We start from the raw sequence: 20,926 nt of genomic DNA on the forward strand, positions 1-20,926 counted from the left end.
CTGGGAGGCTGGAGTAGCTGCTACTGTGCCTGGGGCTGTAGGTGTTGGTCTGGGTTGGGAGGCAGCACTGAGGTCTCAGAGGAGAGGCTAAGCTTTGCCTCCACCCGTGTGGAGAGGCACCAAGGAGCCAGTCTGCTTTCATTCAGATCCCTCTTGGATTTCCTGGCTTCATAACCTTGAATTAAACTTCAAATTTGTGACTGCAGGATCAGCTGCTTAAAAATATGAGAAATGACCATCTCCTTATTTAAATTGCACGTATTTCCTTTTAAGTTCTTCTCTCTCCTCCCCCGACACAACCAGGGGAATTGCTCTTTTCTGCACCGTGGCGAAGAAATGAGATCAGGGCCCCTTTAATGTCAAGTACATTCTGAACTTTCAAGAAGGAAGAAGAATAACAAGTACTGTGAGATCATTGAATTTAAAATGCAGCCATTTATAGACTTCACTATTTCCAGCATTAATTCGAAGGAGTAGATATTACAGTTATTATAATGACAATTTCTTGTGGCTATTATGGCGTATTGATCTGTTCTTTTACTATCGCTTTTTCCTCGGGCAGATCCTGTATCTGCTCAGGCTGAGCACACCCTTTTCTTACAGACTGTTGTTCCGTGTCGCTGCTCTGTTTTTCTGACATGTTATTTCCCTCAGTCTCATCATGAGCAAGAAGCCAAATTATTTGCATATCACTAGGTTTAATTTTAAAATTGTATTTCCTTTGAAAGTTACCCCCTTCTCCTATTCACTAAGGAGCAGATGCTTCTTATTCACCTGCTGGGATCTCCTTGCATTCTGGTCATGGTTGTTCTGTTCCAGTTGCCATTTCCTTTTTTCCTCTTGGGATGTGGAATGGTATAGAACTGTGATCAGTGGAAATATGTATTGATTGGATAGACCAAGATATGGCTGGGGGTGCCGGGAGGAGGAACTGGGAAGTCAGCGACGTGGCCTCCATCACAACGTTTATGAAAACTCTCCCTTCAGGAACTTATGATTATGTGAAGGGGATGCTTGCTGCTGTTTTTGTGCTTGGCAAGCAGCTTCTTCAAAATTTCTTCCTTCCTTTCTTTTTATTTATTTATTTATTTATTTTTTGAGATGGAGTTTCGCTTTTGTTGCCCAGGCTGGAGTGCAATGGCGTGACCTTGGCTCACCGCAACCTCTGCCTCCCAGGTTCAAGTGATTCTCCTGCCTCAGCCTCCCGAGTAGCTGGGATTACAGACACCCACCACCACGTCTGGCTAATTTTTGTATTTTTAGTAGAGATGGGGTTTCCCCATGTTGTTCAGGCTGGTCTCAAACTCCCGATCTCAGGCGATCTGCCCGCCTCGGCCTCCCAAGCCTTCTTCAATATTTCTAAGGTGTGTTCTTCTCTCTCTACTATTCTACCATCCCAGACCCTGAAAACAATTGGAAATCGAATCATGCTCTGGCGTTCATTTAGAAAGCAAAGTCTCCTCGGATGTCAGAGAGACGCTTTAGTGGCCGGGCACTGATGTGAGTGAAGCAAGTCTCACTTCAGACTCCAGTTGCTACCAGTTCACCAAATCCAAGTGCAACAGACCTGGCCTGTGTAGGAGGGCAGACCTCGCTTCCCACAGCAGTCATCGCAAATGGGGCTAATCATCGTGGGACCATGATCCTCCTCTCCCCCAACCTTTCTTACACTTCAAGTTTTGCTGTTTCCACACAAACATAACGCTTTTGGCAGTTTGGATGGATGTGCACTCACCAAAATCCAATTTCCCACCAGTCCATTAAAAAAAAAAGTGTTTTTATAGTGAGCTTTGAAAATGGGCCAGGCCATGAGAAATGGTCCATGCAGATGCTGGGTTGTAGATTATAATGCATTTGCTGGTTGGGGAAAGTGCTTTGAAGGTTCCTCTCAGGTAGCTCTGAGCTCAATAATTGTTTCATGGAACTTTCAGAATAAGATAGAGCAATGTTTAGCATCCGATTTTGGCTGGGGTTTTCCATGGATTAGCTGATGCCAGGCTGCCTCCATGCCAGCATGAGCTGGGCATTTTTGCTGACCGTTGTTAGGGTCTTCCTCGCCCTTTAGCCATTTCCCCAGTTGCAGTGCCCCTGAGCTGCTTGGCCTGAAGGCCTGCCAATAAACCTCATCTGACTCTTGGTTTGCTCATGAAGGGTGGGGCTTGGGTGAATTCCCATTTGTCTGTCCCTGCCATTCTATGCTTTACTCATTTGTTCTTGGTTCACCTGCAGTGAATCATTTTATCTCTTTGGGTTGCAGCATTGTACGATGACATTGTCTTTGGGCACTTGTCGAATTCTGACTCTTTATGATTCTGTGGCTGTCTCTTTCCTGGGACAGTGTAGGACATTTGACTCCTTTTGATTTTATTTTCTGTAAGCATCAAGGGGATATCGCACATGAGTCCACAGGAGAAATACGATGTATTTTCTTGGTGGAGGCAGTGGAGGGGAAAGTAAGGGCAATGGATGGGATCTGAATGGGATTGTCACCGGCTGTGAACACAGGATAACAAGTAGTTATTTTTGTTGAAATAACAACTATTTCAACAAAATGGGTGAAAATGGGAAAATTTAACATTTCCTCTAGAAAAACTGCATTTCCAACTATCTGACAGTAAAACAGGGAAACAGAGTTTATTTTCCTGGATCTTTCTGTAGCGTATGTCCAGTTTAGAAAGGAGGCTGGCACCCCAGTGACTGGCCTCGAGGTGAGCACAGGTGTAGACAACAGTGGTCCACCCGACAGAAACACAAAAGAAGTGGGTGCCTCCCTCTGGTGGCAATTGGCATACATGAAATTAAAGTGTGACTGTGATCTTTCAGGCAGAAGGTAGCCAACATTCTTTAGAAACTTTATAACCTTTTCACCTGTGGGCCTCGTCAACGTGACCTGGTACCAACCAAGCACTAGGGGAAACCTCAGCCAGAGGTTGCCGGGATAGGTGCTCCCCAGCCCCATGGCAATGGAATACTGAGTTATAGCTGTTTCTTGAAAAAGCCTCACTTGTCTTTTCTATAAATCCAGCCTATTGTCACCTTAAATGATGGCTGTGTGTGGAAGAGTTGAACCATAGTTTTGAAATTATAATCCAGACTTGTTTGTGGAAGAAGGAGATAGGGTTTTAGAAGACAAGATGAGCTACCTGCAGATAAGATATTCATTCTTATTCTATTCACACATCTCACAGTTGAACAAAACTATAAAACGTTGCCAATTACCTCTCTGGGCTAGAAACGGCCTATTAGGTCACCCCGGCCATTCACAGCTGGTGAAATATGACTCCCTGTTGTGTATTTCCTCAGTTCAGCTTAAAATGACTTTAGCAAAAGGTCAGATGCTACTGCTCCTGGGAGATGTTTGCAATCTCTAATAGACTGATGTTAGACATTTTTTTTTCTAACATTCTATCTAAATTTGTTTCTTGACATCAGTTTCTTGACATCAGCCTCTGTTAATGCTCCCTTGAGCCATGGCAGCCCCAAATGGGTATTTTATCCCTGCTTAAATTTTTGGTTTAGACAGAAATGCTTCTACTACCTCTGCTGATAATTAGAATGTGTCAAGGGATGATATTTCATTGTTGGTCTTTTGAAAGGTTTTTTTTTTTTAAAGTATTTCCAAACTGATTAATTTTTGATCCTGTTGCCCTGATCCCAGAAAATTTCTTTCTGTCTTTGAAATTTCTTGAAAAGAATAAAAGTAATCCACTTTATGTTTGGTTTGTAAAAGCTTTTTGGATGGGGATGCTCCGATGGCACCCACAAAGGGCAGGAGCCTTGCTTTCCTGCCAAGGTGCCACATAAAACAGTCCCTGGTTAAATGGTCACATTTAACCAGGCCCCATCTGAATTCTGCCTAGGTGTTCATCTACCTGAACCAATATAAAAAAAGTCTGGAGCTTCAGAACTTTTCACAACCCTGGGAAGAACTTCCCAATGCCATTTTTCGGGGTGATTCGGTGTCAGAACGTTATTATTTTAATTTAATCTATTTTTATTTTTATTTTTTAGAGACAAGGTCTTGCTCTGTCTCCCAGGCTGGAGTGCAGTAGTGAGATCTTAGCTCACTATAACCTTGAACTCCCAGCTCAAGCAATCCTCCTGTTTCAGCCTCCAGAGTAGCTGGGACTACAGGTGCGGGCCACTATAACCAGATAACTTATTTTTTGAAGAGATGAGGTCTCACTATGTTGCGCAGGCTGGTCTCAAACTCCTGGCCTCAAGGGATCCTCTCACCTAGGCCTCCCAAAGTGAGGACATTATTACTTGTTGCTTAAAACTAACACCAAAACTCTACTCTTACTTAATCTTTTTGAGTCCAGGTTACTATATGTAGTTCAGCTACTTAGTCTAGAATGCCACATAACTTTACTTCTGGGGTATTTAATTTTATTATCTTTTTATAAATATAAGAACTCATCTTCCTGATAAGTAGAAAAAGGTACAGAGCTTAAAATGACCCATCTTTAAAAAGGTATTTCCAAGAAATCAGCAAGTGCCTGGCCATGAGCTCTTAAGATAGTGTCATTTTAAAAAAAGCAAATAGAAGTGCTATGTCTTTGCTCCAAACCTACAAAGAGAAGGGACGTGAGGGGCTGTGGCTGTGGATTAGGAAAGCAGAGATTGTGACGTTTAACTGTCACAGGGCTGGCCGTCCCTAGAAATCAGCACCCATCTTTGTTTAGACATAAAATACTCACTTACAAATCCAGGCACACACCTCTGGGCAACAGCCCTCTCTGTCCTTATGACAACATTCTGATGTGGGATGCCCAGTCATGTTCAGCATGTTTGAAGGGTATTTGAAAATATGGGACTTCAGAGTCGTATACGGTAGCGTCTATTTCTGCTCTGCCATTTTCTTGCCATGCGTGAAAAGTGTAGAGCATGAAACGAAACACAGGACCCATGACTGAATGGAGATTCCAGGTTGGTGGTAGCCTCAGGCTTGAGATTTTGAGCAGTGATGGGTGTCTATCAGCTCAGCTGCGTGGTTGGACCTGGGAGGGACTTGACCCTGGCTTTGCTTCACAGACCCCCTTTGGAGTTGCCAGAGAGTTGTACCCCACGTGAAATTCCGTACACAACAGACCCGTCTACCGAATAGTCTTGTGCATTTAAGAAGGCTTGTAATCCCTGGAACTACGCAAAGAGAAACACCTGTCTGCAGGGATTAGAAGCTCAGGGTGAAGAGCCAGGGCAGGAAGTGCTCCATGAGATAGCATGGCCCAGCAGCTGAGTTGACAGCCAGGGCCAAGAAGGACGCAGAAACGTGTGTCATGAAGGATGCCAGATGCACACACACACTGTGGGAGAAAGGCATTTAAATCAGACAGCACCAAAGAGAATAAAGAGTATTCTTATTCTTTATTTAAATCAGACAGCCCCAAAGAGAATAAAGAGTATTTGTAAGGAGAAAAGGCCCAGAGTACCCACTTTTGAAAGCAGCTTTAGTCCCTTTCTGATGTACATGTGATGATTTTTCAACCCAAGCTGATCTTTGCTTTCCCCATTGTTCATGAAGCTCTTGGGGGCTCTTACCAGCCTTTCTCTTCCTTCTTCACAAAACCCTGGAACACACTCCATTTGCCTTGGCTTCTACCTTTCCTTCCTAAAGTCAAAATCTTTGGCCAGGCGTGGTGGCTCATGTCTGTAATCCCAGCACTTTGGGAGCAAGTGGATCACCTGAGGTCAGGAGTTCGAGATCAGCCTGGCCAATATGGTGGAACACCATCTCTACTAAAAACATACACACACAAAATTAGCTGGGTGTGGTGGCGTGTGCCTATAATCTCAGCTACTCAGGAGGCTGAGGCAGAATCTCTTGAACCCAGGAGGCAGAGGTTGCAGTGAGCCGAGATCATGCCACTGCACTCCAGCCTGGGTGACAGAGCTGTCTCAAAAAAAAAAAAAAAAAAAAGAAAGAAAAAAAGAAGAAAGTAAAATTCTTTGTAGAATTATGGGGCAAGGAGAATTAGAAGAAACTCAGTGGGTTCAAGTGAGGTTCTTATATTAATTAGTCTAATTGATGTTCCTTTGAGACTACTTAAAAATGTCCTGTAATTATGATTGCATTTGACTTTTTTTCTATTTAAAAACTGGGGAACTGTATGAAATTCTCTATGGTGGTGAAATTTTTAGAGTTTAATGCTTTAAATCTGGTATTTGAAATTTTAGAAGCTGGGGCACATGTGAGTCCTAGAAGGTGGTGAGCACCCTCAGGAGAGTCAGTTGATACCTGGTAAAACCAGGGAATATCAGAGAAAAAGGAAAACTCCAATTATTCCAAAGCTGTGAAAGGAAGAATCAAATAGACCTAGTGCAGAATGAAGGGAGTGGCCTGAAATCTGACTAGGGAGGTTACCTTCCCTGGAGCAGGACCTGCACACATCAATTTCCTGTGTTTTCAGGCACTTGAAAAACTACACAGTTTCCACAACTGCAAAGGGAAGGGTATGGAAGGAGAAGCAAATGTCCCACAAGGAGAAAAAAATAACATGAAGCAGGGAAGCCTCAGAGGGAATGTTGCCAAAGGTTACTGAATATAAAGGAAGTATTTCTGAAAAAAAAATCTCTGGGATTTTTAAAGCATTAAATACTATGAAGAAATGACCACCCACTTCAGAAACTGAATGGATGCACGTAAGCAAAAGATAAAATGTGCAGTTCAGGGAAGGAAATGAACCCATCCAATACACAGTAAAATACATGTGAATTTCCATTATCAACTTGAAATAAAATGTTTCCTGATGAATTATACACTGATTATCACACACGTGTAGAAGATGAGGTTCACTTAAAAGGAGCTGAAACCCCAAGATAACAACTGCTTCAACAATAGAGAAGGTTATTTCTCTGTCATATAGAAGGATTCTGGAGGTAGATGGTCAAGGGGAGTCTGTGTAGTTTCAAGGAGCATCAAGCATCTGTCACTGTTTGGCAATATTTGGCATAAGACTTCCAACTTATGGTTGAATATGGCTGCATGAGCACCAGCCATTGCACCTACCTTTCAGCCAACAGAAAACAGATATGAACAGAGGGAAAAAATGGGCAAGGGGTGTCTGTTAATTTTATCGTAAGATTTCTTTTTTCCACTTACATCATATTGACCAAATCCTAGTTGCAGGGACACATCCAACAGTAAGGAGGCTGGAAACTGTTTTCTGGATAACCATGTGCTCAGCCCCAGATCAGGGGTTTTGGAACTAAGGAAAAGGGGATAAACAAAGGCAATGAACAGACTCAGCCACAACACCTTTCTGCTCCTGGAGTTTATTGGGTGCTTACAAGCTGGTTAGCTTGCACAGAGGGGTTATCTGAATTGTCGGATGACTAATTTGTCCTCTATCCCTCCAATCAGCCTGAAGAGATTTTTTTTCTATGTTTCCCAGTCAGAGTGTGAAGAAGGGCAAACTGTGGCTTTTCTGCAGTTTGCTGTTAGGGCAGCTAGCTGCTGATTCCTGGGAAGGAATTTCAATTCTTTCCATGTGCTCAGAGAGAAGAAGGCATTTGGTATGTTATTCTCACTCCCAAAAGCATTTTCATTTACCCACCTTCCTTCAAGTTATTCTCGAGTAAATATTAACGTATTTTCTATGTAAATAAACTAAAATCTTGCAATCTGATCTCTAAAAGCACAAGATTACCCCTTTTCTTTATATAATATTTCTCTCCTCCCCTGGCCCCAGTGTAACTGGTTATGGCTATAGGAGGTGGTGGTGCAGACAGCAGAATCTACTCTTGTTGGATTTGGAAGAAAGGGCTTTTATTATAAGACCTTTAATAATTTCTGGCTTGGTAAATTTTCCTCCATCCCTTTGTTTTGAACCTATGTATGTCTTCGCTCAACCATTGTTCAACCATTGTGGAAGACAGTGTGGCAATTCCTCAAAGATCTAGAAGCAGAAATACCATTTGACCCAGCAATCCCATTATTGGGTATATACCCAAAGGGATATAAATCATTCTATTACAAAGACACAAGCGTGTGTATGTTAATTGCAGCACTATTCACAATAGCAGAGACATGAAGTCAACCTAAATGCCCATCAGTAATAGACTGGATAAAGACCATGGAATACTATGCAGCTCTAAAAAAGGAATGAGATCATGTCCTTTGCAGGGACATGGATGGAGTTGGAAGCTGTTATCCTCAGCAAACTAACACAGGAACAGAAAATGAAACACCACATGTTCTCACTTATAAGTGGGAGCTGAATGATGACAACACATGAATGCATGGGGGAGAACAATACACACTGGGGCTTATTGGGAGGGAAAGCATCAGGAAGAATAGCTAATAGATGCTGGGCTTAATACCTAGGCAATGGGTTGATCTGTGAAGCAGATCACCATGGCACACGTTTACCTATGTAACAAACCTGCACATCCTACACATGTACCCTGGAACTTAAAACAAAAATTAAAGAAAAAAAATTTCTGGGAGGCAGAGAGCTCAGCCTAGATGGTGTCCAGCCAGAAACAATTCATATGGAAGATATTTAGCGACATGATAGATCTTTCTAGCAGATGCTTGACTGCTCCTAATGTTGCCTGGCATGTGCCACCAGGCAAAGGACACTGGGATGTCCCGACAGCTGCCCCAGAGAAACCCAATACCTCTGCCTCAGGGCTTACCAGAACGTGGGATCTTCCTGTGGTTGGCTGGCCCCTGGTGCGCACTTCTGCCTCTCCTATCCTTCTAGTGCACCTGCCTGGCCAGCCCTCACCTGTGCAGCAGACTTCCACACCTGAGACGTCGGGGAATGATGTCCTACAGCTTCTCAGCCTGGTGGTAGAGGGAGAAGCTGGAAGGAGGGTGCTTTGGGCAAGCCAGGCTGCCGGCTGCCATCCTGGGCAGTGCACCTCTGCATTGGGATGGCCCTCTACTCCTTACAAACTGTGTCCCTGCACATGCTCTCCAGAGAAAAACAAGCCTGGGCAAGGATTTGAACCTCAGGAAGGCAAATCTGACCACAGTCAAGAGTCATGACTTGAATTCAAGCTGTCCTTAGTCAAGCTGTTTCTCATCATACCTCTCTGATTGTCTTCATTTTTTTCTTGAAAATGTAGGCATTTGGCTAGTGGTTCTGGGTTGAATTGTGTACTCCCTCCCTATCAAATTCATGTGTTGAAGCCCTAATCTCCATAACCTCAGAATGTGATCTGATTTGGAGATAGGGTCTTTATAGAGGTAATTCAATTGAAATGAGGTCCTCAGGCTGGGCCCTCATCCAGTCTGGCTGCTGTCCTTATAAGAAGAAGAGATGAGGACACAGACATTCACAAAGGGATCCTCATGTGAGGACACAGAGGGAAGCCATCTGCAAGCCAGGAGAGAGGTCTTAGGAGGAACCTGCTCTGCCAACACGTTAATCTTGGACTCCAGCCTCCTGGATGTGAGAACATAAATTTCTGTTGCTTAAGTGACCCCGTGTGTGATACTTTGTCATGATAGCCTAAGCAATTCATACAAATAGGAATGAATTTTGCCTTTTCAACAGAAAAATTAGTATTTCTTCAATGATGATTATACCTTGTTTTTTTGTGCTCTTCCTCGCTTAATAAATTTGGAGGCAGATCTGATCTCATTAGTTCTCATTCTTTGTAATCGATAAGCATGGATTTGTGCTAATTTGATTATCTAGTGCCACAGTGGGCATTTTATATAAGCCAGGGTGCCTCTGGATGGAAGCCCGAGAAACAGAATAATGGGAAATAGATGACCGAGAGGCGCTCAGAGTAAACTCTTACTTTTGGCTACCAAATTAGGCTTTGTATTAATGAGAACTTGATTTGAACAATCGAAGACTGTGGGTTTCAGAATACTTCTATTTTAGGACAAAAGAGAATTGTTCGCTCTTGGAAAAAGCTTTAAGTACCAAAGAAGGCACTAACTTGGTAAATGGAAAGCTAGAAGAAATGCGAATTGTGTTTTTGATTTGGGGAATACAATAGATGCAGAAAGTCCCCTTGCCTGGGACTGCTAATGCCTGAACTTGCTCATTAATCTCTGCCTCTTAGCACAGACCTGGAAAATTGCAATTCTCCGCACCAGCAGCCCCCATTCGATAAATATGGAGCCAGCGGGCAGGAACGAGAAGTGGCTCTGGGCTGTGGGGCTGGCTTGTTGGAATCCCACACTCCCCAAGCTGCAGAGGGACTGCAACTCCGGAAGTCAGGCAGAAGGACACAGTGGCTCTCTGCATGCTTTGTTCCCAGCTTTTTAAAGAGCTTATTGTCTTTTTTTAAATTGGCATTTCATAAAGTGTGATGCTGTATGCCAGCATTATTAGGTACTACGGGTATAAATTTATTGTTATAATTTTTTTCCTCTGGAGGAATTGACCTTTTCTCCAACACTAGACGCCTTATTCTCTGAGTATATCTTGATCCAATGTGAGGTGTAAAGGATACAATTGCAATCCTTGCTTGCTTTGTTACCTGTCTCTTTGGCTTTCTCTGCCTCAAGGGCAAGGGTTTGGGTCCTTAGGAGGGAACCCCACTCCCTCTCCTTGGCCGAGTGGCCTCGGTGTGGGCGAGGGGATCCCAGCTAAGAGGGCCCCAGCAGCACAGAACTCCGCATCAATTAGCTTAATTATATCAAGGGCAACACAGCTGACAGATGTTAATTCTTCCAAAGTTAATATTGTACTTTGAAAGAAGGTAGAACATTCTAAGAACCTTGGCATTAAAATACCCCAATTGCAAGGCATACTTAAGTTAAATGACTGTTATTTCTTCATAGCTTGCTAAAATTTAGGTCCTTTTATAGTACGCTATGTGCTGTGACTCCTAATGAAGGCAGACTCCTACTCGGGACTATTATATCCCAATTTACTTCTTGGGCACAAATTTCTGATCTACAGGATTAGGCGTTAGGAGGTCATTCATTTCTATCAAATCAATCTTAAAATATGAAGAGTGATAAATATGTAAATTAAAGCATTTACCTGTTTGTGTGGTGTGTATGAGTGTGTATGTGGTGTGATGTGTGTGGTCTAATGTGTGTATGTCTATGGTGTGTGTGGTTTGTGTGTGTGTGGTGTGTATGTATGTGTAGTGTGTGGTGTGTAATGTGTATTTGTGTATGTGTGGTATGTGTGTGTGTAATGTGGTGTATTTGTGAGTGTGTGGTATGTTAGTGTGTTTTGTGTGTGTAGTGTGGTGTGTTTGTGTGTGGTGTGTATGAGTGTGTGTGGTGAGGGTTGTGTTTGTGTAGGAGTGTCTGGTGAGGTGTGTTTGTGTATGAGTGCATGTGTGTGGAGTGAGAGGTGTGTGTTGGTGTGTGTGTGGTGTGTGTGTGTGGGGTGTGTTTGATGTGTGATGTGTGTGGTGTGTGGGTGTAGGTATGTATGTGTGGTGTGTGTGTAGGGTGTGTTTGTGTGTGTGGTGTGTGTGATGTGTGTGTGTGTTTGGTCTGTGTGTGGGGTGTTTGTGTGTGTGGTGTGTGTGGTGTAGTGTGTTTGATGTGTGATGTGTGATGTGGTGTGATGTGTGTGGTGCGTGTTTGTGTGTGATACGATATGTGTGGTGTGGTGTGGGTGTGGTGTGTGTGTTGTGTGTTTGTGTGATATGTGTTTGGTGTGGTGTGTGTGTGTGGTGTAGTGTGTGTGGTGTGTGTGTGGTGTGTATTTGATGTGTGATGTGTGATGTGTGTGTGGTATGTGTGTGGTGTGTTTGCATATGTGGTATGATATGTGTGTTTGGTGTGGTGTGTGTGTGGTGTGTTTGTGTGAGTGTGTGTGGTGTGTGACTGTGTGATGGGTGTAGATGTGTCGGTCTGTTGTGTGTGTGTGGCATGTTGTATGTGTGTGTGTCTGTGTGTTAAAAGTAAAAGCTGCTGTGGTGACTTATTGCTGGTTCCTCCAATGATCTAACCATGATGACGTGAGCAATGACCTTTCATCGCCATCAACTGGGAAACAAACAGATTTGAGAGTTTCCTTTCCTAAGTTTAGGGGTTAATATATTTTTGAATTGTGCTGTGTTTCAAACTTTTTATCCTTTCTGGGACTGTTGCAGGATCCATGAATAGCTCTGTCATGCCCTAGGTGACTTTTCATGTCTGTTAATTTCCTAGGAATTTATGTTAATTATTTGAAGCCTGCCTCTTAGATTGTGAACGCACAGATGAAGTCCATTTTTCTGGAAGTGCCATTTCCCACCATCCATGAAGAGCCCTGGCTGCCGCCCCCATCCTGGTTGGCCTCACTGTGGGGCTGTGCCCCTCCCAGGATGGCTCCTTGGCAGAGGCCCCACCTGACAATCTTACCTCACACTCTCCAGCGGCCTGCTTTGCTCTTTGAATCTCTGAAATTCTATTACTTACTTGTGCATTTACCTTTCCATTTGTTTTCCTGGGGAGGGAGGGGACTAGGTTTGTTCTCTGCTCTCTCCCAGCCCCCAGGACAGGAATGGCTCTCTCAGACCACTCGCCGAACTCATGAATTTGGTATAGTTCCCCCAGACTGCCTGGTAAACCAGCAGATTTTGCAAGCTGGTTGACTGTATTATGTGTTTAGACTTGGACCATCCAAGAGATGCTTTTCCGCCAGAGCTATATTGACTGGTCCCTAAAGAAGTCTGTCAGCTTGGTCTACATCTAAGGAGATGAAGTAGCACAACCCACAGAATGAAAACAAGATTTGGAACAAGACCCAGATCCCAAGTCAGGCTTGGCCAGTCTTCACGAGGTGATCTCAAGCGAGGCCCTTCTAGAACGGGGATGATGAATGTTTCCTCAGCTCTCATAAATGACTATGTAAGTCCAAACTACAGATTACAGGAGCCCAAATTCTCTTTGTAAAATAGGGAATCTTAAATTCTGATTCTCTATGATGCAAAGCAACTTTAAAACCTATGAAGCCTCCAAATTAGGTCAGGTGCTGTTATAGGCTGAGCCGTGTCATCTCCCCACCCAAATTAATATGTGGAAGCTCTAACCTCTGGTACCCCAGAGTGTAACTACATTTGGAGATGGTTAATTGATTAATGTTAAATTAATGTCCTCATGTGGTGAGGACACAGCAAAAAGGTGGAGAGAGGCCTTACGAGAAACCACACCTGCCAACACCTTCATCTCCAACTTCTGGCCTCCAGAACTGTGGGAAAATGAATTCCCATTGGTGAAGCCATCTAGTCTCTGGTATTTTGTTATGGCAGCCCGAGCAAACTCATACTCTTCTCGACAAGTATCTGCTGATGGACTATGGGACTGATGTGAGAACCTCTGCTCCAGCACCAAACTCTGTTGTATCAGAATAGATAAATGCAAGTGGAATTTTAATTTATCAAAGCATTTTTCTGTTCTTTGGATTTTCATGACAATACCAGAGACTTAAAAAAAATAGAGACAGGATCTCACTATGTTGTCCAGGCTGGTCTCAAACTCCTGGGCTCAAGTGACCCTTCTGCCTCGGCCTCCTGAAGTGCTAGGATTACAGGTGTGAGTCACCATGCCTGGCCCTGAGACTCGTAATATTCATTTGGGACTGTCTTCAACTGGTAGTATAATAGTTCCTAACCTTTATATTTATGATTCTCTATTTTACATTTGCCCATCAAATGATCTGTAAAATAAAATCTAGTTGAGTATATGAGAGAGGATCTATTTAATGCTCAATAAAGAGTGGTTTTTATTACCATTCCATCTTTAAGAAGGGCTGCCTGAGCTTTCTCTTGTGACATAATAAACCATATAATTGCGGAGGCCACCTTCTATTCAGTTTCTGTGGGGGAAAGGCAGTATTTCAGGAAAGTAACATAAGAAATGTCTATACTAGTGCAAAGTTTAAACTTGAATAGGACTGTTTTGCTTCCTAGTGGAGGTCATGGCAGAACTGAATCATTATAGCTCAGGGAGCTATTATAGCCTCAGGGAGCATCATTTCTTCATTATTTTTCCAAGCCTCAGGGAGCATCATTTCTTCATTATTCAAGGGCCATTGGCAGAGCTCTCTGTCAGGTCCTGGTGGTTTAATGAGGTTTCTGCTCAGAGGGAAAAGCCTCATTGCTTGGAGCCATTTTGCAACTACACTGTTTGTTGAGAAAGGGCAATGTGACAGGTGGACAGGTAATGGACAGGTAGCTAGATAATGTAGCAGTTCACGTAGCTGCCCAGCCTGATAGATTTTGATTGTCACTTCCTTTGAGGTGAGATCTTACAGGTGATGGACTTGGCTGAAGTCTGAAGGCCTTGTGAGGGATAATGGCCCCCCAGGCACACAGGATGTTGAATCATGGGACCATTTTTTTTGAGCTATAGTGATCAATAAGTCGGGTTTCCCCTCGTCTTCTAGTGGAGTGGGAATTGCTGTTCTCTTACATCAAATCTGCTAATTGGCATGAATATCTCTTGACTGTTCTGTGGTCAGCTTGAAAATTTCGGAATGTCTATGCAGAGTGGGAAAAGGTAGAATTCCAGGACCTGAGGCAAATACAAGTAATGACAACTGTGAAGCCCTGGATGGCTTACAAGGTGTTTTGGTGAAATACTTCTTAAAAGGAAAAGCCGTAGACAAGTCAAATGTAGTGGAGTTGAGCAAAGAATGATTCCAGAATTAGGCATTTCTCTGAACCAGAACAGGTTCTCAGAACTCCAGCCTGCCACGTGGTCAGGCAGCCTTGATGGGCAGAAAGCAGATGTGAGGCACCGAGGCAGCTTAACTGGTTACAGTGCAGCATTTTGCCCTGTTTGAGTAAGTTGCCCACCTGTGATTGACTGAAAATGGGCTGCTGTGATTGATGGAGAGCCCACTATTTGTTGACCAGAGCATGCCTGTACAGTACTCCCGAGTGAGGCTTCTAGTTAGTTTTTGTACTAAGACTGTAGTTTTTATTTGAGGACTGGAGTATGGAGGCATCCTCAGGCCAAATGTAATTTAGTCTAACCTGCTGCTCCCTCAGACTGAAAAGCCGCCATGGAGAGTGGGCATGGCCAAAGTGATTTTCCAATACAGGTGGCAGAATTCTATGTGCATATGTCAGGGAGAGGCCACCCGGTCCAGACCTAAGCCTTCAGCCATCTGTGTGAAGGAGCAAGTGGTAACATGACGGAAATGATTGTACTGCAATCTGGACATGACAATGGAATTCGTTTCGTCCATACCACTCGTTTAGACGCCCTGCTCCCTCCTGGACACAGAAGCTGTGCAAAGGCCTCTAGGCCACTGGGAGGGCGTGGTGTGTGCCCTCGTAGCTAAGGAGAATGTCCTTTTGCATCGTCTAAGCTTTACAGTGACATGACTTGTGAGTTGTGGACTGTATCGGTCGGTAGTGGGAAGTCTCTCTTTTGAACAAATTTTAAGGATATTCTTTCTGCCTTGTATTTCTGAGCTGGGGCCATCTTGCAACAAGCCCAGCAAACACAGCTGACCATCATGGCCATGCGGGCGGCCATGATGGAAAGTGCCCCCTTCCTCCCTGGATGAGGGCCCGAGTGATCCGTGAATCTCACCACTGAGCAGACACAGACACCCTGAGGCTGGAGAGCCACCTTACTGCCCACGTCCCCTTCACTGGCCTTTGCAGCTCTCCACGCCATGCCCAGTACAGTGTGGCCTGAGCTTTAAGGTACAACCGAGTGTTGATCTGAACATAAACCTAACACTGGGAGCCAGGTAGCACAGGCTTTTGTTTTCCAGATGAGAAAACTGAGCACCAGAGAAGCTAAGAACTTTTTTCAGAGTCACAGAGCAGTCAGAGGCAATCCCCAAATTCAGATTTTACCTGAACTCCATAGACCCACTTCTGCAGGGTGCCTCGCTCAGTGCAGAGAGTATCTAGGTGTGAGGAGAGAGACAGCCTCTCAACCCCAAGAGATTGAGGGCTTTGGCTGCTGGGACACGAGGCCTATGTTTTTTGTTTTTGTTTGAGACGGGTCTCACTCTGTTGCCCAGGCTGGAGTACAGTGGTGCAATCATAGCTCACTGCAGCCTCCACCTCCCGGGCTCCAGTGATCCTCCCATCTCAGTCTCCTGAGTATCTGGGACTATGCTCAGCTCTGTGTAAAAATTAGCTGCCACCACTCCTGGCTAATTTTTAACTTTTTGTAGAAACGGTGACTCCATATGCTGCTCAGGCTGGTCTCAAACTCTCACCTCAGTCTCCGAATGTGCTGAGATTACCAGCATGAGCCACCACACCTGGCCCCAGGTTTTGTTTATTCCCTGGCCAGCTATTGGTGGCAGGCTCTGTTCTAGGCAAGAAGAGGCTTAAAAACCCGCCTAGAGCTTCTCTGGTTCTGCTGGGTCCCCACAGGCTCCTCTGGGGCCACAGGCCCTGGCCCAGGGACATGAGGGTACACCTGTGCCTTCCTCTTTCCCTGTGTGCCTATTGAGGTCTGGACGTCTGCCCCTGGACACCTGTGCCCCTCTTCTCTCCATCCAGCCTTGAGCATTTCCTGAGGCTTTCCCCCATGAAACAGCAGTGCTTCCTGACGTCATTCTCAGGTGCCAGGTTTTCCATCTTCCTTACAGTGCCCCCTGTGGGCTGTGTCCCTCTGGCTGCCCAGACAGTGGCTTTCTCAGGGCAGCTCCCAGCTACATGCCTCCTTAGAGAACCGTTGAGACCCTCCTCCATGACAATGCTGCAGGGAGTGAGGACAAGGACTCGCCTCACAAACTGAAGTAAATGGTTACCAAGGAGGGTACCGTGCTTGTTTAGTCCTCCAGATAAAAGCGTGCCTTTGACAGCTGCCTAGCATATTAATTAATGGCTCACTTGCAATCAACAGCTTTTAATTGAACACCTACTGTGTGCTGGGTCCTATGTAAGCTGTTGGAACAAGGCGGACAAAGTCCCTGGCCTCACAGAGCTCACACTCTAGCGTAGAAGACCGAGGACAAACCAGAGAAGGAAACAAAGAAGTAAAGTAATGGGTAGCAATTGCACCGTGAAGAACTGCAATGCAGGCTTGGGGGTGTGGCGTGCCCCTAGGGGACATATTCGGGGAATGTCCTCTCCTAGGGCTCTTCAGTCTCCCCAGCAGGCGTGGCCGAGGGCTTCCCTGTGGGTGTCAGCAGTAGAAAGGGCCCCCTGTACTGCCCGTGGGTCCCCGCCTCTGCCCGGGAGTGATGGGGCTGGGGAAGCTCCTCACAGGGCCACCCTGCTCCTGTGGCCTTGTCACTGTCACTGGGGTCATCCTTGGGGAACCTTGGCAGGCTCCAAGGCCCTGAAGAGTGGTTCTGGGAGTGGAGGCCTGGCTGTGGTTCCTTCCCTTATTCTCCTCCCCTACCTTTGTGCCTGCTGAATCTGGGGTATTTAGAACTGTACTTTCCTGATTTCCAGGGCCACAGACCATTTGTACTGAACCCTGTGCCACCAAGTCTAATTGGTTGTCCCTTCTCCACTGCAGTCGGGTGCCCCATTCTCTTCCTTACACACTCCTGGCTGGCTCAGCGGAAGGAGCTCCTGTCACTCCTGTAACAGCATCTGACCTTCCCCCCGGGAACTGGACTCTGAAGTATACAGAAAGTAGCGATTCCTTAAATGTTAGTGGTTTCTGTTTTAAACAATGTAATATTTTTCAAATGAGGAATCAATCGATCACTTTTGGCTGAGATACCAGTTTAAGATATAAGTGCAAAATTGATTTCTGTGACCTGTCCTCACTGTTTCATTATATATTTCCTTAATATACATAATTTTCCGCGTCTTCATTTGTCATTTGTCAAAAAATAATATTGCCGCTTTCTTCCATCGTTATAAAAGGGAAAAGATGAATCAGGCCCTTTAAAAACTTCAGATTCCAGCAACATTTTACATTTAAAAGGGAAACTTCCCCTCCTACTTGGAATCAGAGTGAATTTTTCCCCTTTGCACTCACTGTACAGTTGATGCAAGGATTCCTCTGGGAGTAGAAGGATTTGGGACTATAAACCACCTTATGAAAAATGACAACTCCCAGTGCTGTAGATGCTACCTAACCAAGGATGTTATTGGTACGAAAGGGTTTATTGCCATGAGCACAAACACTGGAGCCATTTGCATTCTGGGTTTGCTAGACACTTGCCCTCCAGTCCCAGGCTCATGTGATAACATTAATTAACCACTTTTAAAGCATCTACTTGAGCCACAGGAAACTTTTACTTCTCCCAGTGATCCTACCCCTTATTTTTCTGCAAAGAAAGGGCCCTGGCAATGTAGAAGACAATGTGAATAGCTACCTGGAGTGTGAGAAACAGTTCCACTTGTCTATCATTTGGGCTGTCCTGGGTTAAAAAGGAAGCACCCCCCTCCCCTGCCTCTGAAATATTCCTGAACATTGGTGCACTCAACATCTCTGCTTTTATGAGCACTGGCAGCAAGTTTGAAATAGAAGACAACAGTTCTCTGATTTGGGTCATGGCTCCATCAGTCCTACAAGGCTTCCAAAGCCAGAGCTGACATTCCCTCCTCCTAGGTGAGAGGATGATTGAAGGGTTCCAGGTGGAAGCTGCTTAGGATCTAGGAAAATTGAGAGGAGGCTGCTTACAGCTCTGCAGATACATCTGAAATAAGTGCTGATTCTCATCTATCTATTACCTGTCTATCTGTACCTATCTATCATCTACTTATGTTTGTCTATCTATTATCTATCTATCATCTATCTATCTATCATCTATCTATCTATCTATCTATCTATCTATCTATCTATCTATCTATCTATCATCATCTATCTATCTATCTAGAGCAAGCAGAATAGAACAAGCAGGCCTTACCTCAAGTCCTCAAGGAACCCCAGCTTCCTCCACCCTCTCTGATAGAGCTGGTGCCTGAGCATTATTATGCAAAGTCCCTAAACAAGGTAGTGGATGATGAACTCAGGCTGCCTGGTGACACTCAGGAATAGAGCCCACTCCCTGCTCACTGGCTGGGGCTTTTCCTCTGCCTCAGAATGCCTCCAGTTCTCCCATCTCCAAGTTGGCTGTGCTCCTCACAGGGCTGGCCTCCTCTGCTCTAGGTGCAAGCCCAGGGTGGCAGCGAGGCTCTTGGCCCAGGTCCCAGGAGAGGTCAGTTCTGTCCCCAGTTCCGGCTTGAGCTAACTCCAAGGCCTCCTTTGTCCTTGGAGCTCAATTCTGGCCACACCTGAGAGTCTTTTTAAAAGAAGTGTAGATGTCTGGCCTCGCCACAGGGACACGGATTTCTTAACATCCATCTTGCTCTTAGGAGCACCCTTCCCACTGCGGCTGTGCAAGGAGGAAGCCCTGAGTCTGGGATGAGAACCTCATGCCTGTATTTAAAAAAAGAAAGAAAAAGAAAAAGGATGCCTTTGATGAATCTGATGTTTAGCCTTCATCAGACTAGAGGCATTTATTATTTTATTTTAGTTTTTTATTTCTGTAGGTTTTTGGGGAATGGGTGGTATTTGGTTACATGAGTAAGTTCTTCAGTGGTGATTTGTAAGATTTTGATACACGCATCACCCGAGCAGCATACACTATACACTCTACGGCCATACCACCCTGGACACGCCGGGTCTCATCAGACTAGAGGCTTTTGAAAGACATTTACCTTCCACGACTGAAGAATTTTATTGATTTATTTGTTTTTCTGTCTTGGCTGCACTGGCCCCGTGCTGTGGTAAGGTATACAGCACAGAGGCCCAAGCCTTCGCTCCTCACCACCCCCCACTTTGTATCCTGTCACCATGTGAATTGGTGAAATCCCTCCACCTTAGCAAGCCATTTGCCAAGTCTACCTCATAGGAACAAGAATGTAAGCTTTGTGAAAGTTCAGTCGAACTGTGAAGGTCAAATGGTGTCATCCCATCTTGACGATGATAAAAATGGAAGCCCTGATTGCAATAAGCAAATCTTTCCTGAGAATGACACACAGAACTATACACGGAAACTCAGTATATGACTCTGCTGACTCAGTAATTGTGAATATCAGCTATCATTGGACCAATATCTTAGCAATATTAAATGGTACCTCTGTGAGATAGCAGGAGAAAGTAACAGCACAGCCAATATTAAAACCATATATCAAGATGGTCATTGAGAACAGAAAATCATGTGCAGAAAATACATGAAGTGTTGAGACTGTGTCCTTGAGTTTCATTGTCCTGCTCAGGTGGTAGATTCTGAGCTCTGTCAAAACACTCCACTGGATTTTACTTTGCAGATGAGCTCTTGTCCTGGGGTGTAAGTTAAGCCGCTGTGTGTGCCCCAAGGTGGACTTCCTGGCTTCACTTATCTAGTGGGGCTGTCTGCTTTCCTATTTTCAGCTCAGTGATTGCCTTCTGTTTGTGTTTGTCTTGCTACAGATGGACAGAAGAAAGTTCAAGAAGAATTTGACATTGACATGGATGCACCAGAGACAGAACGTGCAGCGGTGGCCATTCAGTCTCAGTTCAGAAAATTCCAGAAGAAGAAGGCTGGGTCTCAGTCCTAGCGGGAGAGCCCCCTCCTAGTCCACCTGAAAACACCAAATTCAACCATCATCTGTCAAGAAATTAAAAGAACAACACCCTAGAGAGAAGTCATCCACACACAATCCACACACGCATAGCAAACCTCCAATGCATGTACAGAAACCTGTGATATTTATACCCTTGTAGGAAGGTATAGACAATGGAATTGTGAGTAGCTTAATCTCTATGTTTCTCTCCATTTTCATTCCTCCTGCAACTATTTTCCTTGATGTTGTAATAAAATGAAGTTACGATGAGTGAATTCAAGTGACTGCCTTTCTTTCTCTCTTTATTTTACCCGATGTTAGAGGTGACTGTGAGCCAGGTGTCTATTTCCTTCTCTTAGGAGTCAGAGATGTAACACATTGTCTTCTGTTAGGAGCTTTTTTGCTGAGAGTGAGAGATCCATTTTCAGCCATGCTTGCCTCATTTGGAGAGTCCTAAGTGCTGGCTGGCGATGGCAACATATTTTCTTCTTATCATGGGAATAGAGCCCTGTATCCTCGGGTGCCAAAGACAGAAGTTTCC

At 44.6% G+C, this 20,926-nt stretch overlaps 1 protein-coding gene across 1 annotated transcript in view; it reads left to right on the top strand.

The window, feature by feature from the left end:
• PCP4 (Purkinje cell protein 4) overlaps window positions 1-20,660 on the top strand; it is a 61,690-nt gene extending 41,030 nt beyond the window's left edge. The window contains exon 3 of the mRNA XM_003823909.6: window positions 20,252-20,660. Within this exon, the coding sequence (XP_003823957.1) occupies window positions 20,252-20,379 (128 nt within the window). The 3' untranslated portion in view covers window positions 20,380-20,660. The remainder of the gene's footprint in view (window positions 1-20,251) is intronic.
• Window positions 20,661-20,926: the final 266 nt, after the last annotated feature.

Source organism: Pan paniscus, chromosome 22, assembly GCF_029289425.2.
Source record: "Pan paniscus chromosome 22, NHGRI_mPanPan1-v2.0_pri, whole genome shotgun sequence".
In the NCBI taxonomy this organism is placed as follows: Eukaryota; Metazoa; Chordata; class Mammalia; order Primates; family Hominidae; genus Pan; species Pan paniscus.